A 25,342-nucleotide genomic window follows, 5' to 3' on the forward strand; every position below is an offset into this window, starting at 1 on the left:
AGGGTATGTGACCTTCATTTGAATCGTGTGTGAATATACCAAGTGGTATATGCTCAAGGATGAGCGTTAAGAATAATGAAGGGTATGAGACCTTCGTTATTATGTTGTGAACAACGAGTGAAGTTGTAAACAACATTGAGTAACTCTTCAGGGGGAGAGTTTTTGATGTGTGCCAATAGGGGGAGAATGTAGGATTAAGTTAGACCTTCATTATCTAAGAGGGAGGTTGTGTTGGTGCGGTTAGCACTAACGGTCTAACTCAGGTTTTGATGAATGACAAATTATGTTAAGTTAGGTTTGTCGTTATCTAACACTCTGATCGAGTGTACAGGCTAAGTCCAGACAGGTCGACGAGCTGACCGAATGTCTGACACGAAGTCCAAGCGGGTCGACGGGCTGACCGGACCCTTGTCACGAAGTCCAAATGGGTCGAAGGGTTGACCGGATATTTGGCACGAAGTCCAACTAGGTCGACGGGATGATCGGATAGCTGGCGAGAAGTTCAGACGGGTCGAAGGGCTGACCGGACGTCTGGCAGGTGAGTAAAGGTAAGTCACTGGAAGGGAGTGACTGTGAGGACGCGTTCCCGGGAAGGGAACATTAGACGTCGATCCGCTTAGATCCATTTCGAATATCTAAGTCGAGATTGTGACTAGATTCCGGTTTCGGAAAGACGGAATCTAAGTCATACTTTTTATATTGAACTTATAAACTATGCTAACACTTTGTTTTGCAGGATATACATTATCTATTTGCCTCAGACTAACCTTGTCTTGTAGGAAAGATGTTCCCTGGAGAAAGGTGGTCGGGGCGCCCGGAGGTCTGGGCGCTCGGAAGGGATCCGGGCGCCCGGGAGGCAATTTTTATCCTATCACATCGTCGCCACGTGAAGCTCGCTGGTTGGACCTGCCACGTCTCATCAGGGCGCCCGGAAGGGATCCGGAGCGCCCCGAGCCTCATATAAAAGAAGGGTCAGGGGTGGAGCTCAAAACAACAACTCTGATTTGAAGAACTCGCTCTCCTGTGCTCCTACGACGTTGCAAAGCTCCGACAAACGCGCTGCTTCTCTTTTTAAGTCTCTTATTTTGTCGGTATTGCCTTAATTCTTTCATTAGCATTTTCTGTAATTAGTTTGTAATATCTTTCGAACTGCTAGCGAATTGCCCATCGAAAGTACCCTCGTGTGCGAGCCTTGGAGTAGGAGTCGCCAAAGGCTCTGAACCAAGTAAAACTGGTTCTTGTGTTAGCATTGCATTGTTTTACTTTTCCGCTACGTTTACTCTTTTCGAACAAATTTTTTATAATCGATATTCACCCCCCCCTATCGAAGTCTACGATCCAACAGGTTGCCCTCTAGAAAAGGAGGAGAATGAAGGAAATCCTCATTCATATTAGCATAAAGGAGTTTGAGGCTATGAGATTAGCCTAACTTAAATGAGATATTGTCAAACATCAAAAAGGGGGAGATTGTTGGTGCAATATTCCCTAGGTCAAGGTTGACTTGGTTGATTGAGCCTAAATTGGGTCAAGGTCGAGTCTTGATGTTTTGATGGTTTTGATGTTTGGATTTCGATATTTGACAATACATAGAGACAAGACATGGAGATTAAGCCTGGATCGATTGGGAGCTGCGATTTCACGGAATAAGTCTGGATCGATCGACCGATCGATCCAGGTGATTCCCAATAGCACAGAGGCGCTCTAGATCAATCTGTCGATCGATCCAAAGCATCCCCAATCGATTGGGAGCAATCCAATCAATTGGGATCCGTCCGTTGGCGCAGATATTAGCTATTGGCGAGCGTTTCTTCGGCACGACTTCGATTCCACTCCACAGGCGATCACAGCAGTTCTCCACAGCGATCTTCTTCACTCTCACGCCAGGTCTTGAAGATTCTTGGAAGCATTTCCAAGTCAAGAGGCGAATCTACAACAAGAAGAAGAAGCTAGGATTAGGGTTTCTTGTGTAAACCGTGTAAGCTTTCCCTTGTATTTTCTTCTCTTTGTTTCTTGTTGTATTGAGAGTATTGTAGGGCTTGTCTGCCTTCGGTAGTTACCGAGAAGGAGTGTTTTCATAGTGGAGGGTGTGTGAGTGTGTGGATCCTTCGACTAGTCACCTCTTCTTGAGATGGATACCAAGTAAATCCCTAGAGTTAACGTTGAGTGTTTGTTTTCTTGTATTTCCGCTGCACATCATCGCAAGAGGCAAGCAACGACAAGCACGAGATCACGAAGAGCTATTCACCCCCCTGTAGCTACATTTCGGTTCCAACAATAAGCAGTGAATATATTATAAATATAAATATTTAGTTTGATATTGAAATGAGATTGCTTAAAAATAAAACCATTGATCAAAATTTACAAGAAAAAATAAATAAGGAAAAAGGACATTGGAAGAATGTATTAATAAGAATTATTGTTATAGTTAAACATCTTGCAAAAAATAATTTGTCATTTCATGGTACAAATGAGAAAATTTATGAAGATAACAATGAAAATTTTTTAAGTTTAATTAAAATGATTGCAGAATTTGATCCAATAATGCAAAAACACCTTAAACATATTCAAAATGATAAAATTTATAATCATTATCTTGGTCATAATATACAAAATGAGTTAATAAATATATTGGTAAAAGAAGTAAATAATATTATAATTAAAAAAATAAAAGAGACAAAATACTTTTCAATTATACTTGATTGTACTCCCGATGTAAGTCATCGAGAACAAATGTCTCTTGTATTAAGATGTGTAGATATTTCAACAAGTCCAATCAAAATAGAAGAATATTTTATAGAATTTTTAAAAGTAGATGACACATTAGGAAAATGTCTTTTTGATACGCTTATTAATGTAATAAAGAAAATTGAATTAGATGTAAATGACATAAGAGGACAAGGATATGATAATTGGATTAATATGAAAGGTAAATAACAAGGTGTACAAATGGAATTGTTAGATATAAATTCTAGATATTTTTATATACCATGTGGTTGTCATAGTCTTAATTTAGTACTATGTGATATGGCTAATTCTTGTCCTAGTGCTATAATATTTTTTGGTGTGATACAACGTATGCACTCATTATTTTCTTCTTCTACAAAAAGATGGAAAATTTTACAAAATCGTGTTTCTAATTTAACTCTTAAACCATTATCACAAAAACGTTGGGGAAGTCATCTTGAAAGCGTTAAAGCAATAAAATATTAAGTTCCAAAGATAAGAGAAGCTTTATATAAACTTGTAGAAACTAGTGAAGATCCTAAAATAAAAAGTGAAGCAAATTCTTTAGCAACATATGAATTTGAAAATTTTGAATTTTTATTAGGTATGGTTATTTGATATGATATATTATTTACAGTTAATGCTGTTAGAAATTTTTTACAATATAAAGATATGAACATTGCTACTGCATTAGATCAGTTAAAAGGTCTTGTTTCTTTTTTTTTTAATGATTATAGAGAAAATGGATTCATATCTGCTGTGATTTTTGCTAAAGAGATTGTAAATAAAATGAATATAGATCCAAAATTTCATGAAAAATGTATAATTAGAAGAAATAAACAATTTTATGAGAATAAAATTAATGAGGTGAAACTTCCACTCGAAGAATCTTTTAAAATTAATTATTTTAATTATATTATTGACCATGTTATTTCTTCACTTCAAAGTAAATTTGAACAATTTAAAATATATGAAGAAATTTTAATTTTTTATATGACGTAGAAAAGTTAAAATTGCATGAGGATGATTTTTTAAAAATAAAATATTTAAATCTTGAAAATATTTTAAAACATGATATGTTATTTGATATTGATGGTTTAGATTTATTTTTAGAATTAAAAGTTTTAAAAGAAATAAAAAATCTAGAATTAAAAATCACACTTGAGGTATTGAACCTTATAAAAAATTAAATTCATTTCATAATGCATGGATAGCTTATATAATATTATTAACTATATCTGTTAGTGCCACTTCAGCAACAAGAAGTTTTTCAATATTAAAATTAATAAAGTCTTATTTACGTTCAACAATGTCTCTAGCAATTTTATCAATTGGAAAAAATTATTATCAAAACTTGAATATAAAAATTTAATTAATAATTTTGCGTCTCAAAGAGCTAGAAAACTAAATTTTATATAAAAATCTATTTTTAAATTAGTATTTTATTTTTTAAAAAAAATTAAATACATCGTGGTCGGTTACAAGTCCGAATGAAAAAGGATGAGGGAAAATTTTACGATCATGAGATGACTCCACAGAAAGCATCAGTTGGTCCCATGGACTTCATCCAAAAGAACTGATACATAATTATACAAGTCTGAAATGTATATTAATTTCTCTTTTATGATTAAGTTAATTATAGTATTTTGGTGATCACAATATAATTTAACACTAAAATAATATATATTAATGATAATATTGTATCATTAAAAAAGTTTTAGGTATCACAATTTTATTATTAGATTTATCAACCTAAGATTTATGTCCAACACTATTAATGGCAATATTAAATTAATTTTATTTGTAAATATAACATTAGTGAAATTGTATTGATCATTTATAGTATTGTGACTAAATTCACATCTATAATATTTTTTCACACTTTATTATTAAAAATTCTTAGTGGCAATTAGGTAATGTTAGAGCATCCATATCAGTCTCTCTATTACTATATATAAAATTTAGGATAAATAACTCGCTTTATTAAACTTAGACAATTACTTTTCACTACATACTACATCAATTATTCTAAAATTTTCATCATCCTTAATTTTTTTTTGTTATTTTCATCTCTTTCAACTATTTTTTATTATTATATTTATGGAATGAATGGAAGGAGAGAGATTGAAAAAAATGAGTGGAATGAGAGAGATTAAAAAGAAATATTATTTTATTTTTAGGATAGAAATTTTATTCTCTAAATTTAGAAAATCATTATTTATCAAATCTAAATTTAGAGAATAAATAGGGTAGCTGATACAAAGGATTTTTAGTTACTCTATATTCAAAATTGAAGATAAAATTTTTAGATAGAGCAGCTGATGTGCATGTTATGGTCAAAACTTCATCTGTTTGAACTGAAAGTTGAAGTTTTGCATGATGAGTTATATCAAGATTTCATACGAATTGGAGGACTTTATAATTTGAGTGGGTAGACGTTAACAACCTCAATGGAGAATCATAAGCTAATGAAAGGATTGTTGGACTAGTGAGTGAACTGCTATGAACTTGGTCTTAGACGTCATTTTGGTTCAGAATTTGGGTTACACTTCCAGACATATCATGTTCTTCGAAAGTTAGATAGTTGAACTTGTGCCAGTGTGGAGCTTTTCTGCATGCTGATCACTGTGTTGACAAACCCTTTAGTTGTAGTGGCCATGGCCCTCTTGCCCATTACATTTGCTTGTCTTGATCAAACTCTGACAAACCCAAGCTATTGGGACTCGACTTGTTTTTGTTGGTGTCTTGTGGTGGTTGAAATTCTGGTCCATGATTCTTAATCATTTTTTTTTCATTTTGCAGAAAAGTAGAAGGGAAAAGAAGAAGAAGATAGAAAGAGGAAAAGAAAGTGAAAGATTGTGCTAAAATGCCTTTCCGCGTAAGCTACATTAGAGGGAATAAAAGTTGTGTGATCCACAATTTCTGCACAATCTCATTGAACATTTTATTCATGGGGTATATATCATCATGTAATAGCCGCTGTCAAAGAGTCTCTGGTTTGTTTTTACATGTATGCATTTTCCATATTCATTGTATAGAAGTTCCTTCGCAGAAGAAAAACTTCTTTGCAACAAGCTCGCTCAGGAACTCCAGATCATGAACCATGGAGAAAGCTGGTTTTCCATCATCACATTTAACATTATCACAAGGATCATGTCTTCCAGATAACAAGACACTAACTGCCAACCGTTGCATTAATTACAGCATTTGTACAACATGAGCCATGCAAAGAACTTCACCATTGTAGTTGAAGAGGACCGCAAAATTATTGAACCAATACCATCTTTTGCTTTCCTTTTCCATGCAGTGTTAATTTGTCACTTTAATGCCTTTAATGATGGAGTACAAAGAACCACCAAAAGGAGATAGAAACACAATTTACGAAAAGAAATTGTAGTATCAAGCATGACAGAGCAATGGTCATCCAACTGCCATTGGGCACACTTGACAATATTTGCCTAATTTCTATTTGCTCTATTGTTAAATAAAAATCCACACTCGCTTGTTTTACTGCTTTTCTGTGTCATTACAAGTCATTGTAAAGGAAGAGGAACACAATACAACATATAGTTAGATTAGAACTTTCTCCTCTTAGATTTTCTGAACAATACTTTCAAGGATAAGGGGAATACAAGAAATGAGTTTTTGGGCTCTGGCACACTGCAAAGGTAAGAAAAAAGTTATAAATTAAAACCTATTTCATATTTTTTTTTCATGGATTTATATAATTGATTAAATCTGTTAAAAACTGGATGACTTACCATAATCTTGTAGTTTCGACTTGGGACAGCTCTGTGTTCAGAAACCCATGCTGTGACTTCGAGTTCTGTCTGATAGCAAGAATCCGACAATTTAGGTTTCTTGTGCCAGTATTTTCCATAGAATTCCTGATATTGTCAGCATTTAAGTTAAAACAAAAGAATTGCTGCTAGACTTATAACTATAGTTTTGTTCATCAATATCAAACATTCAATATAAAATCTCTGGAATTGTCGAAGATCAGTTCAAAATCCTGATAATTTCCTTTAATTTAAAAAAAAAACCTTACTTGTACAGAAAGCTCTTGTCATGTAATCCTACTACAAGAGTAGAAGCTCCAATATTGGCAACAGTCGACACCACCAACGCCCCTTTGTCTCCCTCTGTCACTATGATCTCCACCTTTGGCTGCAAAGTACAATTCAGAACAAGCAGAGATTGAACTCAAAAATTAAGAAGTCTTTGGAAGACAAAGAATTTACAGACCTCAGCAATTCCATTGCAGAGGTCCTTGAAAGACAGAGCCAACTGGAACCCCTTGAGCCTGTAGCTCCTCTGCTTCTTCTTGGATCGCGTGGAGGGGCAAACGTAGAGCAGAGTTATCGAGTCTCCGCCGCGAATGAAGTTGTTGACCGCCCATTGGAGGGCGACGCGAGCGACGTCGGCCTCCTCCACCACCACCACCACCTTCTGGCTCTCCATGCCAAATCCAGAGCCAAAGGACCGCTCACAGCCTTTCCATTTCTGTCGATTATAGAAGGAACCGGTGAGCGTTTTATATATTACCGTACCAGAAGAAAAACAAGACACGCCTCCACAGGATCTGATGGCCTTTGTGTTCAGCTCGATCGATTTGCGCCTCACTTGTCTATGCTTCTCCTCTCCTCTTTTGTTAAAAGTTGAGCCAGAGAGGAAGATGAGCCATGTTTGTTTCGTTGTTGTCTCTTCCTACTTGGAGTATATCTCCATGCCGACAATTATGAAGCTAAACAAATGGAGAAAGCAGAAACATCTTCCTGCCGCTGTTTCGTTTTATTTTCTCTAGTGGATCGAAACTGCTGCCACAAATAAGTCCGCGTAGCGATTGAACTAATTAAGAATAAAGGAAGCATATATTCGCATGGATCCTTTAAGAAGAAGAACGGAGGAGGCCGACGAGAGAAGCGACGTCAATGGAATCGAACGATCGTCAGTTGAGGGACCATTTCACGTTGCCTCCGATTTAATTAATTAATTTATTTCTTAGTGGAATATGACGCTATACGATTGTGATGGTGTAAGTAAATATAATAATTTTTTAATAATTATTTCAGTTTAGGCTGACGGATGGACTGGGAGGATCCGAATTTTTTTTTCTAGGTTTTTTTTAAATGTGTTTGGGTTATTTTTTTGGTTTTTTTATTTTTGACTTTTACGTAATTTTATGTCTATTTAAATATGTTGATATTGAAATGAGTTATTGTTGAACAATATTTTTGACGTTGTCATTTTATTCCTTTTATCTATTTCTTAATATTTTAAAGTTATTTTAAAATTTTATTTACGATTTTCACAACAATACCGTACAGAAAATCATTAGTATTTTACCCAGTGTTAATATTCATATCAAGTGGTCCATTATTCTCCTAAGGCGATACGAAAAGGAAGTAAATCGTGATACTAAATAACTTAGGGAGGAACTTGTTCTATAAGAGGATGAATCTTAGATGGATATTTTACTTTTGTGATATAAATTTATCATCTGAGTACCAACTCAATTACACTTGTGGGAGCAATATCAAAATATCTGCGGTGATAAAAGGTGAATACGCTTGTCCCAGCGCTCCCATCAATCCGTCCTATGGCCAACACGTAAGAGGTAAATCACGGACGACTATTAGTCTTTAGAATAGTGACTAGCACATAAAGGAGGTATTTACTTCGACTTTGTCGAAATTTGAACTCCAAATCTCATGGTAGTAATATCTTATGCGCTAACCACTAGACCGCCCCGAAAGGATACGGTATCAAAACATCTAGATCTCTTGGATGATTATTGTGGTCAAAATAGTTTGTAAAAAACCCTCGTACCATGATCCTAGTACCCAAGACAAAAAATATTTGAAGATTTACAAATATAAATTACGGATTCATCCTAACGTCTAGTGATGTAAAATCTTAAAGATAGTAAGTTTGATTCAACTTTTACATAATTCTATTACAAGAACAGTAGTCGAAGGTTTTTTTTATTTTTGTTAATTTTCTTTTTCTATTAGGGTTATTTTAAACTTTTATATCTTAGGATTTTAGTCTATTTAAATACTTATTTGATGTTAGGATGAATTGTTGATAAATAATATTCTCTGTCATTGGTTATCTCCTTTTCCCTAGTTTTTTCTGAATCTATAAATTTTAGAAGATGATTTCCAATGTTATAAATTAATAGAATCAATAGTATTGATTCAATACTGTCAGTAGAATAATCACAATTTTATCTTGTATCACAGATCAATTTTAGGATAAATATACTTTCCTGATTCACTTATAATATAAATTTGAAACATAATTTACACGTACTCAAATGATTTTCATGACGCTTGTAAGTACATATTTGTTCTCATTACTATCCCTTTGGGATAGTCTAGTGACTAACATGAGATATTATCATCATGAAATTTAGAGTTCGAATTTCGATAAAGTGAAGATAAATATTTTCTTTATGTGTTAGTCATTATTCCAAAGATTAGTAGTTGTTCATAATTTACCTCTTCTTTATTAGCTCTAGAACGAATTGAGAGACACTAAAATCGAATGTATTTATCTTTTACCATCATATTTATTCTCATTACTTCATTGTTATTTCATTTCACTTCATTAATTATACAAAACACAGTCTAAGATTATTTTGGTATTCCCACAACACAGTGGATCCATCTAGCTAAGTGGTTATGTTACGGCCCACAGTTATAATACATAAGGGCACATGATCATGGTGGATCGATTGTGGAGGTCAAATGTTGGTAGTTTTTAATGGGACTTTTAGGAGGTCCGGTGATCACTAAGATTAATTGGCTCGAAGTATTAGAATCTAAATAAAAAAAAATAAATTATTGTGATATAGACAAATGAATGAAATCAAATTGCTTCATTCCCTCTATTATTTTATTCTAATATTAAGTGAATAATACGAGGTGAAATAAATGACTCAATTTGTTCGATCCATTCCCCGCTTTAAAAAGGGGGGAAAAAACTTATTCCACCTCTATCAATCATAATATTTATTAACAAGTGATAATCTCGAAAATAAAATGAGATAAATGCAATAAATGAAAGGAGCAATTGATCGAATTGATTTGCGAAGTCAAGCTTTGGCTTATTAGACGAACTCAACAAGTTGATATAGTTAAGCTAAGTGAACTAGTTAGATGAGTCGTTCAAGCCTATCGAGTTAGACAAGTTAGGTTAGATATATAGTAGGTCATTCAAGTTAGGTAAGTTGCTTAGATAGTTCGGTTTGAGTGTTGGTGTGAGCTAATTAGGTTGGTTTGGCTAATTGAGGTAGGTATACAGATGAGGATTGAACCAAGATAGTGACGAAATTAAACAGGTTGGTCTTACCATTAGGATGTGAGTATTGGTCAAGCAAGTGGGGCAGACAGAGCAAACGGATTAGATATGTAGATAAACTAAAAGAATTGATTGAAAGTTTGGATATGGGAGTTTGAAAATTTTGTGACATTAGATCGTTCGTCATGGACCATTAGTCCTTTTTGATTTATCCTAATGGTTAGTAAAAATTGATCTAATCATATCTAGAATTAATTGTGAAAACTGGAATGAGATATTTAGATTAAAATAATAATAAGTAGAAGAAGAAAAAGAATAAGAATTATTATTAAACTTTCTTTTAGAAAAAAAAATAATTTATTATCACAATATCTCATTTATTGTCTTATCAACGGGAGTGAACACATAATAGGTTACGGGGACTCCACCAAAGGACAACTCCTAATATGAAATTACTATATTTGGATCTTCCTGACGCGCTCAACTTCGTGGACGGGCTTTAGTTGCCATGCATTAGGTAGCAACTAATGATCTTCACCACAAACCACTCAGAGCAGTTTGATGAGGCACTGATCCGGACGAAACAAATGGATCGAAAGATCCACCTCTTGTAGGACAACGTTGTTCCGAATCTTGATGAGGAACTACCTAGAAGCAGGGAGACACACCCGTAGATGCTGGAGACGGAGGCAGTACTGGCGGAGATGATGTGTGCTGACATCTTAGAGGTGTTCACAAGACACATGTCGAGAGAGAGGGCATTAACGCCATGATAAACGAGGTGGTGGAGGAGATGTGTCGGCGAAAGGAGCAGACCATTGCCTAACGACGATAAAAATAAAATATGTGGAAAATTAAAGACCGAAGGTATTTTTATAAATTAGGTTTGAGAAAGAAAATATGAATTGACATGTTAAAAATCATAAACTTAGATATAAAATATTCTAGCATCCTTATATTTTAAAATTTTTACACATATATTATAATTAATAAAAATTTTACACATAAATTTCGTTATTATATTCTAATTTTTGCTATGTGTGATTATATATATATATATATATATATATATATATATATATATATATATATATATATATATATATATATATATATATCCTACTATTTTATTAAAAATCTTTCCCTTTTATTAACTAAACTTTGGTGAAGCCTAAAATGAATTTACGTTTATATCTTTTTTTCTATTCACATTAAAAATAATTCCAAGGTTTATTAGTAATTCCACAAGCGAAACAATCAGTGATATAGAGTTTGAGACTCAGTTGTAACATATTATTATGAATTTTTTTCATCATTAATTTTCTCTGGTTGTTTTATATAAAAAAAATATAGTTCTCTTTAATCTCACATTAGAATTGATAACACTATGATCAAAGAAGCTTCTATAAATATTTTAGGTTGACAATGTTAAAAAATATATTTTTTCTTAGTTTTATTTTTACTAAGATAAATATAATATTAAATTAAATTAATTTTTTTCATAGGAAACCGGTACACTCGAAAATCTAAACAATTCGAATTTTCAAACACTCAGAAAATTTAGATTTTCAAAAGTCAGTACTTTATCCTAATGACTCTACTCATGACTATTTTAGTATTTTAATGTTAAAATACTTTAATTAATATAATTATGATAGTTTTAGCATTCAAATTAATAATAATAATAATAAGCCGGTCTTGCACTCTTACGTTCATATAAATTTTTATAAAAATTTAAACAAATAAAAAATTATTGCCCATTTTCTAGTTTTTTAAAATGTATTGGTTACACTAAATTAAAAGTAAATTAAAAAAATTAAAAATTTATTTAGTTGGTTGGCATGCATCGCAATATTGGTTCATCTCTCACCAGATTCACTTCGTAAATCAATAATCAATTGTCATAGTTTTATTTGAGGAAAGAACTAAAAAATGGGAAAAATCGAACTGGAAAAAAAATATTTTTACAACGTTTTTAAAATATTGATTCTAATTCAACAAATTACAAGAAACTAATACTGTTTATACAATTTTTTTGGGGGAAAAAATAGATATTTTTGCTACAGACTAGATTATATTGGATTTGGTCTTTCATGGCTTCAAATGATTGAATGGGCAAGCGTGAAATCCAATTGCATGGTTGAATCAGAAGATTGAAAAATCAAACCTCCATGGGATTCTATACAAAGAGTTTTTTGAAAATAAATTAAATTGACCATGGCTAGAATTGAAATCAACAAGTAACATTTTCAAACCTCACCCTGAGATCTTACAGAATCAAGGGTTCTTTGCCTTTATCCTTAGTTTTCTTGCGATTTGTGATGCTCTTGGATGGAGATCAGCCATCTTGCAGCCACATTGTTCCAATTCTATCCAGTTTATGACCCGCAATATCAATGACTGAGGGCAGGGAGCCAACTTCAATCCACCAACACCACTCGAAGAACCTTTAGATTTCTTCAGACCCGACTCCACTGCTCCTTCCAGAAACCCCATGAACCATTTCCCTGCTTCAGTTCGAATTTGCCTTACCAATTTGATTGAGTTGTCCAAGGAAGAAATTGGCAATGCAACCTCATCAGCAACACAGTCACGCTGTTCCTTTTTATTCGAGGCAGCTGCGGCCTTCTGGTTTGATTTTGATTTTGAGTGCTTCGCGGGGCTCGCGTTCAATTGTTTATCTTGTTTGTTGGAGTTGTGATTTCTTTCCTGCAAGATGGATGGACCATCCATATCACTTTGCTTCTTCATGGATTCCTCTCTTGTAGCTACTTGAATTGCTTCTATATCAGCCACGGCTTGTACAATCTGCCGATGGAATGCCAAGAACTGTTCGAGACAAGCAGCGGGGGCTTCCGGTTTCGCGATACTACTCAATTCAGAAAACATCCTGCAAAAGTTCAGATAACCAGATTCGATCAGTCCTTACATTGCAATCGAAACTCACGAGTGTTAAAAATGACAAGCTTACTTGACTACTCTCACTACAGTTTCAGTAGTCGAAGCATCTCGAAGAGCCTTCAGAGCTACCTTCTGAGCTGCATCTCTATGCTCCAAAGCCTCCTACAAATAATGCAAGTTGATTAGCAGACAATGCAATAATTTGCAATTAGCAAGGGAAGCAAGCACAAGATTGCACCTTTCCCAAGTTCCTGAGTTTTCCAGGTAAAGAGATGCCTTCACCATTTCTGGTTCCACAATTCAAGCTCTCTGTTGCAGTTGAGCTGCTCTTTTCATCAGATGCACAAGAGGAGGAATCTTCCTCAACTATCGCAAAACTGCTCAATCTGATATCCTTATGATCTCGATCGAGGAGGCTCTTGCTCCTCGGGAACCTGGAGATGCTGCAGCTTTTCCTCACCGAAGAAGAGCCTGCTTCCTTACCATCTGCAAGCTTAGAAAGAAGAGGTCCGCTCACTGATGATCTCACAGCCGCGCCCACGCTTCTTTGCGGTCGGCCTCTCGTTGGTGTCGTCTCTTCGAAGTCAAGTGCGCTAGGCTTCATTGTAGCGGGGGAAGGAGTAGTACCAGCTGGGTGTTGGTCCCACGAACCTCTTCGCCGAACGGAGGGAGACGCCTTGACCGATCGCCTCTCGATGGGCTGGGGAGAGCCTAGGAGGGGGTGGCGTCCCGGAAGCGGCTTGGCGCCGATGATGACCGGAACAGGGGAGGCCGGCTCCAGCCGGTCGACTTGGATGAACTGGCCTAGCTGGAGCTTGTTGCTGAGGACGAGGTCGTGTTGGTGGAAAGGGAGGCGGGCGTAGAGGGACTGGGAGGAGTCAGAGAGCTTGATGTAGAAGCCGCGCTTGGGGAAGAGATCCTTCTCGTCGAGGTCGGCGGGGACGATGTCGGTGACCTGCAAGTGAGCGCTCCGGTGTTCGCCGACCGGCTTCTGGGCTCCCTTGTCCATGCCATTGAGAAGTTTCTGGAGGATTCCAGGCGCCAGCGCTGCCATGATCGCCGTCTTCGCGACCACCTCGAGCAATTTGTTAATGTCCAAGAATTGGGATCTTGACGAAGAAGGCGAGCGATAGCGTCCGCGATAAGAACACCCTAATTCGATACCCACATAAGAATGACGGAGGAAAAAGGTAGGGCCGATTACTGAATCCAATAAAGATACGGTAATGCGGTTAGCTTGGTAGCGATCGGGACTGGAGCGTACAGCAATTGGAACGTTGGGCAACGGTCAAATAGCTCTTAACTTTTTCTCTTCGATATGGATTTTTTTTTTCTTTTGGAAATTTCATTCAATTTATTCACTGTTTTTTTTTACGGAGTGTTTGTGATTAAATGACTAAATCAGCTTCTATAAACAAATAAACAAAAGAATCTTATCATTTCACCCTTCATTATATAACAAGGTGAATATTAATAGGCTATATGGCATTGCTAAAGGAATGTAAAAGTTAAAGCTTATTGCATATAATTGCGAATTTGAAGAAAAAGAGTACCATCAAATGTTAGGTCAGTGGCTCATAAGAAAGGTCATTAACACATTCAATGTAAAAAATCTGTCACCATTCTCAACTTCTATATCTCTCCCCCACAACATACATAATGTATAGTCTATTGTTGTTGTATTGTATTATTAAAGGGTGCAAAATTTAGCAGCAACTCAGATGGGATGTTCTAAATTGAATGAATGAATCTGCAAAGAACCTTCCTATTTATATTTTGTGAAGAGTTGAAAGGATTACTTGGTTGAATCAAATTTGATTCATCCAACTTAAATAAGATGATCTAAATTATATCATGTTTGAAGAAATATATCATCTAGATGCATCTTGATATGACGAATGAGGTGGGGCCCCTAAGTTGGGGTCAAAGTCAAGAAGGTCAACTAATGAGGTGGTCAGAGTCAAGGAGAGGTCAACGCTCGGGTTAGCAGGGTCATCTGTCATGGTCGATTGGTCTAGCCGATCGGACCAGTGGTCTGATCAGATCCCGAATCCCTCAGAGTTGATGAAACCTTGAGTTGTATTAGTGTCCTTTGTAGGATCATAAAGCGCTAGAGGGGGTGAATAGTACTCGTGGCTAATTCGTTCGTTTTAAGTAAATACACAGCAGAAAATAAAGATAAACAACACAAACACTAAGAATTTACTTGGTTCGGAGCCTGTAGCGACTCCTACTCTAAGGCTCGCACGTGAGAGTACTTTCGATGGACAATCACTAATCAGTCAGAAAGAGTACAAATACAGTTTTACAAGTAATTTGAAAATTAAAAAATGTCGACAACTTTGTATAAGAAAATCTTCAGTAGAATCGTTGTCGGAGCTTTCGGACGTCGTAGAAACGTTTTCTGAGCAGCTCGAAGAAGCGAAACTTGTTTGGAATGTTGTTTTCAAGCTCCTAGTCGAAGCTTGCTTTTAAAGGCTACCCCTCTGGGTGTCTGGAACACGTGGTTTGACCAATCGACGCACGCCATATCAGTTTGTACATAACTTTTGAGTTCCGGACGCTTGGACCGTCTTCGGGCGTTTGGACCAGCTCCGGGCGCCTGGACCAGTTCTGGGCACTCGGACCAGTTATATATATATATATATATATATATATATATATATATATATATATATATATATATAATATGAAATTTGACAGCTTCTAACTGTTCGGTTCTGACTTTGAGTTTCATCGAAACTCTGGGTCAAACTGACGCCTACTGTTCCATCTTCGGAGAACGCGTCCTCACCTATTCCTCTCAGGAGAAGTTACCTATTGCTAGATCGGTCCTCCAGACCGATTGGACTTTTTCTCAGCTCGCGAGGCTTCCAGTCTTCATGTTGGACGTCCACTCCACGATCCGTCCAGACTTCCACCCGGTCCGCGACCACCAAGATTTCAACCTAGAGTCCTCGACTCTAGGATTTTGCCTGAAGCACTCAATCCGTCAAAACTTTCCGCTTAGAGTTACCACCCCTAGGACCTAGGGTTACCGCCCTCTAGGTTTTTCCACCTGTCTAACCGCAGCTAGGACTTTTCATCACCTAGGGTTATCACCCCCTAGGACCTAGGGTTACCACCCTCTAGGGTTTTCCACTTGCCTAGAATCCACTAGGACTTTTGCGTAAGAACACTTAGAATTTTTCCTGCAAGTTCGATCAACCTTGTTAGATCACAAGACAACTTAACTTTGGACTCTTTGACATAATCAAAACACTGGTTCGATCGTCTGGTGTTTCCCACACCAACAATCTCCCCCTTTTTGATTACGGTAACCTGATTCAAAGTTAAGTAAAACATAACGATAATTAAAGGAATTTTAGCATGAGCATAAATACAATAATTTGTAAAAAAGACTTCCTTATGCTCCTCCTTTCATAAAAATTATATTTAACTCTTAACTTTTAACTTCTCTCCCCCTTGACATAAATCAAAAATAAAATAAGTAAAGAGAAAATTTGTTTAATATATAAAGATAGTAAAAAAATTTGCTCTGTTTAACTTTAAACTCCCTCTAAAGGTAGCAAAAAGAAACATAGCTAATTTTTAAGAGTTGAAAATGACTTAGCTTTTGAAAATAATTGCTTTGAAAAACACCTAAATAACTTAGAAATGTTTTGAAAATACTTATCTTTTTCAACAAAAAAGTTAGCTGAACTTAAGCTTTGAAAATAATTACTTTTGAAAAAGAGTTAGAGAAAAACTTAGCTCTAATAGGATTTTGATAAACACTTAGGTTTGAAAAAGATTTTGATAAAACATTTAAAAAGAATTCCTTGTCAAAATACTTAGCTAAGAAGATGAATTCTTTTAAAAAGAAACTTTATCAAATACTTAGTTTTATCAAAACATTATTAAGCACTTAACTTAAAAAAGATTTTGATAAAAACTTAGTTAAGTATTTAGCTTGAAAAATACTTATCTTAAAAAAAAACTTAGTTTGATGAAAACTTAGCCTTTAAAAAAAAGTTTTTAGATAAAAAACACAGTTAAGTATTTTCCCACAAACTTAAAACTTTTTCAAAAATATTTGAACTTGCTTTTTCAAATAAGGTTTATTGAACTTCCTTTTTCAAAAATATTTTGAACCTTTTTTAAAAAAAATTAACTTTGAAATTTTGAGAAAGAATACTTAACTTCTTTGTTTAAAAAAAAAATTAAAATATTGAAAAATAATGTTTTAATAAAAAAAAATTAATGCCTTAACCTTCCTTTTACTCCTCTTAATTAATGCCATTTTTTTTTAAAAAAAATTAGGGTCCTAGAGTCCAAGCACGTAAAATAAACATAAAAGTCATTATTTATTTTCCTGATTTTTCATCTCACTCTTTCTGGGCTATCAAACATGTTCAGCTTATGAATTTGTGTGAGATGGAGTTAAGTTAAGTTGATTTTATTTTTAACTTTAAAAAATATTTATGATATTGAAGTATATTTCAAAAATAATTTAAGTTAAATTTGTTGGTGCAACATCCCTCAGGTCAAGGTTGACCTAGTTGACCAAGCTTGAGTCTTGGTTTGAGTTTCGATGTTTGACAATACAAGGTTGATTGAAGAAGAGTCAAGTAGGTCAAGGATGACCGGATACTTGACTGGGAAGTCCTAACTGGGATGTTAGGCAGAAGGAAAGACCTAGTGAGTGAAGCTAGGCAGTGAGGAAAATCCTAGTAAGTGAAGCTAGGTGAAAGTCCTGGTGAGTGAAGTCAGGCAGAAGAAAATCCTGGTGAGTGAAGCCAGGTGAAAATCGTAGTGAGTGAAGCTAGGTGAAAGACCTAGTGAGTGAAGCTAGGTGAAAGACCTGGTGAGTGAAGCCAGGCAGAAGAGAAGTCCTAGTGAGTGAAGCTAGGCAGATTGGAAGTCCTAGTGAGTGAAGCTAGGCAGATGGGAAATCCTGGTGAGTGAAGCCAGGTGAAAATCCTAGTGAGTGAAGCTAGGTGAAAGACCTAGTGAGTGAAGCTAGGCAGATTGGAAGTTCTGGTGAGTGAAGCCAGGCACGGGGAAATCCAGATGGGTCAAGATTGACCAGACATCTGGTGGAAGTCCAAGTAGGTCAAGGGAGTGACCGGATACTTGGCACGAAGAGAAAAGTCCAAGTGGGTCAAAGGGATTAACCGGACACTTGGTGGGGAGTTCTGGCAGGTCAATGGAGTGACCAGATGCTAGGCATGATATACCAACAGGTTAAGGATGACCGAATGTTGGGTTGAGAGGCTTGGGACTTGGTTTTGGGCAAAAACCAAGAGCTGGATCGATCAGTGGATCGATCCAGGCTTTTCCTAGCGAACAGAGAGCCTCTGGATCGATCAGTGGATCGATCCAGAGGTCCCAATCGATCAGCCGATCGATTGGGACGCCGCTGGTTCGCGCGATAAGCGCTGGATCGATCCGTGGATAGATCCAGGCGTTTTCCCAGAGCACAGAGGCGCTCTGGATCGATCCGTGGATCGATCCAAAGCCTCCCCGATCGATTGGGAGCTTTCGAATCGATCGGGATCCGACCGTTGCGTCATATTTGAGCTGCAGGCGTGCGATGGCTGTAGTAGAATTTCACCGATTCACTCCAGATACTCTCCAGGACCTCCATAGCTCTCTCCAAGCTCCAGATCGCCAGTTCTTAAAGATTCTTGGAGGCTTTTCCAAGTCAAGAGGCGGATCAAAAACAAGAAGAAGAAGTTAGGGTTAGGGTTTTTATTGCATATCTTGTAAGCTTTTGCTTATCTTGTATTTCCCTTTCTTCTTCTTGTATTGAGAGTGTTGTAGGGTTTCTCCGCCTTTGGTAGTTACCATAAAGGAGTGTTATTCATAGTGGAGGGTGCGTGAGTAGGTGTGGATCCTTGGACTAGTCACCTCTTGTGAGGTGGATACCAAGTAAACCATCCTTGTTAGCGTTATATGCTTTTGTTTCTTATATTTTCGCTGCATATCTCTGAAGAAACGAGCAACGCCGACGACGAAGATCGCGAAGAGCTATTCACCCCCCCCCCCCTCTAGCTACTTTTCGATCCCAACAAGTGGTATCAGAGTGAGGCCGCTCTTCACCGTAATCATCGCCGGAAGGGGCAAACAAAACAAGCAAAGCTAGAAGGTGAAGAAGTTGGAGCAATTCTACAAGTCGAAGACTTCATCACAAGAAGCTCAACTTCAAATGGAATTCCGAGATGGACTCGGATTCGACACGAGGGTGCCTCCACCATACACATCTACAAGCTTCGATCTTTGGAAATCAAGGATCGAAAACTTCTTAATGGTGGAGATAGAGCAATGGTTTGCTCTCATGGAAGGTTTTGAAGCTCCCACAAATTCCAGGGCAAAGTACTCAAGAGGAGCAAGTGGAGCGAAGACCAAATCCAAAGATGTGAGGCCAATGACAAAGTGACCAAGCTTTTGGTCAATTTATTGCCAAGCAACATCCTGGAGCAAATTGGAGAGTTTGAAGATGCCAAGGAGCTTTGGAGCAAATTGGCAAGGATTCATGAGATCCCCTCCACTGTACCAAATCAAGGAGAATCCAAAGAGGGCGACTCAATGGATCAAAACCAAGAAGAGGAGGACTCTAAGGTTGAGAGATGCTCAACCTCCGAAGAGGAGGTCCAAGAAGCTTCATCCTCAAATGAGAGCAATCAAAAGAGCAAGGAAGGAGTATATTCCTTGTTTCATGTACAAGAGGATGAAGATAAAGAAGAAGGTGAAGCCTCCACCTCTAGGATTGAGGGGGAGCAATCTTTATTGACACCGGAACAAGAGCAAGAAGAATCCTCCACATCCGGGTCAAGAGAAGAAGAGGATGAAGAAGCTTCCACCTCCACAAGTCAAGCAAAATCAAATGGAGGAATATCATCTTCGGATCAAGAGGAAGCTTCTACCTCCGGATCCAAAGGAGAAAGTGTCATCCCTACACAAAAAGGTATAAACATTTCAATTAATAATAAAAATCATATTATATGCTTTGAATGTAGGGAACATGGACATTACAAGAGCAAATGCCCTAAATTGGCCAAGAAGAAGGGCCAAGTGACATTAAAGGGCAAGGAGAAGCCCAAGGAGACCATCCCCGGAACAAAGAAGAGCAAGGAGCACATTGTGTGCTTCTCTTGCAATCAAAAGGGGCATTACTGAAGTCAATGCCCTAATGGGAAGAAGGTGGTCAAGGCTCATGGAGGAAACTCAACTCAAGGGGGAGCCTCCAAGGTAAAAAAAGGTATATTTTATTGAGCCTATTTCCTTGCAAAATGGTAAAAAGCATGCTAGGTCAAATTTATATCATTTTAATGCTATTTACCATGAAAATAGGAAGCATGATAGCGTTAAGGAAAATCATGTAGCTTATCATGCCAAAACCTCTCAAACTAGGGTTAGAAAGGTAGATAGAAACTTAGGTAAGAACCCTAAGGATTCTAGGTATGTACCTAAGAAGAAGAAAAATCATGATTTTAGTGAAAAATCTATGGTTGAGGGATTATGGAAGGAAAATCAAGTCTTGAGGTCAAGACTTGATAAATTAGAGAAGACCCTTAGAAAAATCACAAATATGACACAAGGGTTTAAGGGTAAAAATCTAGGTCTAGGAGTATCAAAGTCATCCAATGGCCATAGAGGTTTGGGATACAAACCTAAGGCTAAGAAGGATGAAATTTCGTACCATAAGGTTTCATATAGTTATGGAACTAACCCTACGTCTAGTGGTCAAGTCAAGAATACTAGGGAAGTCATCCCTAAAAGTATTTTTACAATAAATGTGACTAAGGCTTCTAAGAAGTCTAAGAAAGTCACAAACAAGGTCACAAGGGAGACTATCCCTAGAGTTGACCTAGAAAACGTGACCAAGGCCTCTAAGAAGCCCAACAAGGTCACTAGGAAGGTATCTAGGGAAGTTATCCCTAGTGAGTACTTAGAGCATCCAAGGAGCACCAATAGGTGTTGGGTTCCTAGGAGCATCTTCTCTACCCCATAAATGGGTTAGAGAGTGTCAACTCCGATTAGAAGGGTAGTTAACCCAACTTTGAGGAAATTGACACTCAAGGAGCATTTTCAAGGTTTTTGTTAACCTTTGAAAATGAAATGGAATTATTATTTACTCCTTAAAAGAGTAAAATGTGCCTAATGGTGGAAAATTGATTTTATCTTAAAATGGCATAAATTGGGAAAACCTAGAGAAATACCAAGTTGAGATTTTGGTATTCTCTTAGAAATTTAAGACAATTCGGGCCTTGATTTATGTGATTATTCTTAAGGAAAAATGGAATATGCCAACATTTGAGGATATGCTTAATTTTTAAGTGGCATAAACAAATCAAGAGAAATATAAATGTCAATTTAGGTTTTGGCATTTCTTTGAAGCATTTAGGACAATCTAGGTTTAACGTTTTAAGTTAAAACAAGTGGTATATTTTGAGTTAGCTAAGTGGTTAAGGATACTTAGATAGGTAATCTAGGTATATTATTATTTATGCTAAACTCTGTCATGATTGTTTGCCCATCATATGCCATGATATCAAATTTATTTTTGCATTCATATCTTATTATGATAAATCCAAAAATATCATGTCATGACATTCATACATCATGTAGTTATAGGATATTTTCTTTTGAAAATTATTTCTTTTTGATGTATACCATAACATAATCATGCATTAAGTTTAATTCCTTGTAATCAAGGACAAATGACATTTAACAACACTTATTAACAAGTGACATCCTAGGTGGATGTCCAATATCTCTAAAATGTCTAGATAGATATGCATGATCCCTAGAATAGGGCAAAACCAAAATCTCACATCTCACAAGGACTATAAGGTGACTTGTATGTATTTTAGTGCACATTAGATACAGGTGAGATATTAGGAAGATGAACAAAACTCAAGATGTTGATTTAGTGCATTCTTTTGAGTTTTAAGTTCATCAAAACATATAGTTATGTATTTTCCCATCATTGGGAAAGCTAATGTACAAGTAATGTGCATTAAGCCCAAGGAATATGGTGGGATATTGGTTTTAAAAATATTTTTAAAATAATTTTGGAAAACCTTGGTGAATGCTATCTTTTGATAGTAATCACCATTGAATAGTTAGACACAAACTTGAAGCAAATACTAAAGTTTTTGCAAGTTCTCAAGTTTGTGTCAATCTTTGAAAATATGATGTATTTTCATAGAAAACTATTTTTCCATGATAAATTATACCCTAAATAATGTCTACACAAATTTTTACGATTTTTGGAATTTTTTAGAATTTTCTAGGGGTTTCTGAAATTGGCTGAAATTGAATTTCAGCAATTTCAGGCCTTCAATCGATCAGTGGATCAATTGGAGTGCCTCAATCGATCAGCTGATCGATTGAGAAGGCATTTCTTGCGAGCAGAAGCTCGCTGGATCGATCAGCCGATCGATCCAAGAATACTGAATCGATCAGTGGATCGATTCAGCAGGGTTCAATCGATTGGAACCTAACTCCAATCGATCGAAGATGCTGATTTTGGCTGGGAAGGCCTGATTTCAGCATTTTTGAACCTATTTTAGTCTAGGTAACCATTCCAAACCCCTGAAAATACATTTGTATACATAAAAAGGGTATTTTCGTGTGGAAAACAAGGATGGACTGGTTAAGGAAGGCTAAGTTGAAGTTTAGGTTGAGGGTTGGTTTCAATATTGAATTTTTGAACATCAAAACTTCTAAATTTGGATTTTCTAAAGGTTTAGGGATTCCAAGTTATTGTTGATGCAATGACAGAAGTTACCACTATGCCTTTAGGGGGAGGGACTCTTTAAAGACATGAAAATTATTTTTCATGAACCTTGGAAGGTGGTTAACCTTTCATTAAGAACATGCTCAAGGTTGAGCGTTTGAACTTTAATGGGGAGTGGATATCCTCATTGTTCAAGTGGTTTCAAGTGGATAATGTGCAAGGATGGACATTTGCCTACATTGGGGGAGAATGTAGGGTTAAGGATAATGAAGGGTATGGGATCTTCATTATCGTGTTGATCACAACGAGTGAAGTTGTGAACAACGATGAGCAACTCTTCAGGGGGAGAGTTTTCAACAAGTGAATTTGTTGATGTGTGCCCAAAAATGGGGCATGGTTTGATGTGTGCCAATAGGGGGAGAATGAAAGGGAGTAAGTTAGGGGGAAAATGAAGGGCTTAACTTATGTATTCATTACCTAGTGTCATGAAGAAGGTTTAGGCTATGAGATTAGCCTAACTTACATGTGGTATTGTAAGTGATAGTGTTGGTATTGTCAAACATCAAAAGGGGGGAGATTGTTGGTGTAACATCCCTCAGGTCAAGGTTGACCTAGTTGACCAAGCTTGAGTCTTGGTTTGAGTTTCGATGTTTGACAATACAAGGTTGATTGAAGAAGAGTCAAGTAGGTCAAGGATGACCGGATACTTGACTGAGAAGTCCTAACTGGGATGTTAGGCAGAAGGAAAGACCTAGTGAGTGAAGCTAGGCAGTGAGGAAAATCCTAGTAAGTGAAGCTAGGTGAAATTCCTGGTGAGTGAAGCCAGGCAGAAGAAAATCCTGGTGAGTGAAGCCAGGTGAAAATCGTAGTGAGTGAAGCTAGGTGAAAGACCTGGTGAGTGAAGCCAGGCAGAAGAGAAGTCCTAGTGAGTGAAGCTAGGCAGATTGGAAGTCCTAGTGAGTGAAGCTAGGCAGATGGGAAATCCTGGTGAGTGAAGCCAGGTGAAAATCCTAGTGAGTGAAGCTAGGTGAAAGACCTAGTGAGTGAAGCTAGGCAGATTGGAAGTTCTGGTGAGTGAAGCCAGGCACGGGGAAATCCAGATGGGTCAAGATTGACCAGACATCTGGTGGAAGCCCAAGTAGGTCAAGGGAGTGACCGGATACTTGGCACGAAGAGAAAAGTCCAAGTGGGTCAAAGGGATTGACCGGACACTTGGTGGGGAGTTCTGGCAGGTCAATGGAGTGACCAGATGCTAGGCATGATATACCAACAGGTCAAGGATGACCGAATGTTGGGTTGAGAGGCTTGGGACTTGGTTTTGGGCAAAAACCAGGAGCTGGATCGATCAGTGGATCGATCCAGGCTTTTCCCAACGAACAGAGAGCCTCTGGATCGATCAGTGGATCGATTGGGACGCTGCTGGTTCGCGCGATAAGCGCTTGATCGATCCGTGGATCGATTCAGGCATTTTTCCAGAGCACAGAGGCACTCTGGATTGATCCGTGGATCGATCCAAAGCCTCCCCGATCGATTGGGAGCTTTTGAATCGATCGGGATCCGACCGTTGCGTCGTATTTGAGCTGCAGGCGTGCGATGGCTGCAGTAGAACTTCACCGATTCACTCCAGATACTCTCCAGGACCTCCATAGCTCTCTCCAAGCTCCAGATCGCCAGTTCTTGAAGATTCTTGGAGGCTTTTCCAAGTCAAGAGGCGGATTAAAAACAAGAAGAAGAAGTTAGGGTTAGGGTTTTTATTGCACATCTTGTAAGCTTTTGCTTATCTTGTATTTCCCTTTCTTCTTCTTGTATTGAGAGTGTTGTAGGGCTTCTCCGCCTTTGGTAGTTACCATAAAGGAGTGTTATTCATAGTGAAGGGTGCGTGAGTAGGTGTGGATCCTTGGACTAGTCACCTCTTGTGAGGTGGATACCAAGTAAACCATCCTTGTTAGCGTTGTATGCTTTTGTTTCTTATATTTCCGCTGCATATCTCTGAAAAAACGAGCAACGCTGACGACGAAGATCGCGAAGAGCTATTCACCCCCCCTCTAGCTACTTTTCGGTCCCAACAAAATTTGGATTTCAAAAATATTAAATTTTGAATTTTAAAAATTTTTAAACAATATTTAAAAATAATTATGATTAAAATTTTGAAAATTAAATCATTTCAAAATAATTTAAATTAAGGATTTTAGAATGAATTGAAATTAATTATATTTTTAAAATTAATTATGATTTCAAACTAATTAACTTTTTAAAATTAATTATGATTTAAAAATAATTATAATTTAATTATAATTTGAAAATAATTATCATTTTGAAATTAATTATAATTTAATTATGATTTGAAAATAATTAACATTTTGAAATTAATTTTGATTTGAAAATAATTATAATTTAATTATAATTTAAAATTAATTAATATTTTAAAATTAATTATGATTTGAAAATAATTAATATTTTGAAATTAATTATGATTAGAAATTAATTATACTTGTGAAATTAATTAAGATTGTGAAATTAATTATGATTTTAAAATTAATTATGATTAATTAGATTTTAATTATTAATTAAAATGACTTAGTTTAATTGAATTAATTTTTAGTTAACTTAATTGAGTTTAAATAATTTACGTTTAGTTAACTACTCTATATTTTAAACCTAGGTCCATCTCACCTTTTTCTAGAT

General features: G+C 36.5%; 2 protein-coding genes across 4 annotated transcripts; both read right to left on the bottom strand.

Annotated features, from left to right (window-relative positions):
- Nucleotides 1-6,204: 6,204 nt before the first annotated feature.
- LOC122008985 lies at nt 6,205-7,639 on the bottom strand. Of its 2 annotated transcripts, XM_042564934.1 has the most exons (5): nt 7,296-7,638; nt 6,970-7,227; nt 6,773-6,891; nt 6,486-6,611; nt 6,205-6,384 (listed from the first exon to the last, which is right to left on the bottom strand). In XM_042564934.1, the coding sequence occupies exons 2-5, from the start codon at nt 7,183-7,185 to the stop codon at nt 6,300-6,302; spliced, it is 546 nt and encodes a 181-aa protein (XP_042420868.1). In that variant the 5' UTR covers nt 7,186-7,227; nt 7,296-7,638; the 3' UTR covers nt 6,205-6,299. The 2 variants fall into 2 exon arrangements, with proteins under 2 accessions (XP_042420868.1, XP_042420869.1); XM_042564935.1 differs by having other exon boundaries at nt 6,970-7,639.
- Nucleotides 7,640-12,166: 4,527 nt separating this feature from the next.
- On the bottom strand, nt 12,167-14,124 carry LOC122008987. Of its 2 annotated transcripts, XM_042564938.1 has the most exons (4): nt 13,169-14,124; nt 13,001-13,092; nt 12,290-12,919; nt 12,167-12,208 (listed from the first exon to the last, which is right to left on the bottom strand). In XM_042564938.1, the coding sequence occupies exons 1-3, from the start codon at nt 13,982-13,984 to the stop codon at nt 12,307-12,309; spliced, it is 1,521 nt and encodes a 506-aa protein (XP_042420872.1). In that variant the 5' UTR covers nt 13,985-14,124; the 3' UTR covers nt 12,167-12,208; nt 12,290-12,306. The 2 variants fall into 2 exon arrangements, with proteins under 2 accessions (XP_042420872.1, XP_042420870.1); XM_042564936.1 differs by having other exon boundaries at nt 12,167-12,919.
- Between the last annotated feature and the right edge of the window lie 11,218 nt (nt 14,125-25,342).

Source organism: Zingiber officinale, chromosome 8A (genome assembly GCF_018446385.1).
Source record: "Zingiber officinale cultivar Zhangliang chromosome 8A, Zo_v1.1, whole genome shotgun sequence".
NCBI classification, from domain to species: Eukaryota; Viridiplantae; Streptophyta; class Magnoliopsida; order Zingiberales; family Zingiberaceae; genus Zingiber; species Zingiber officinale.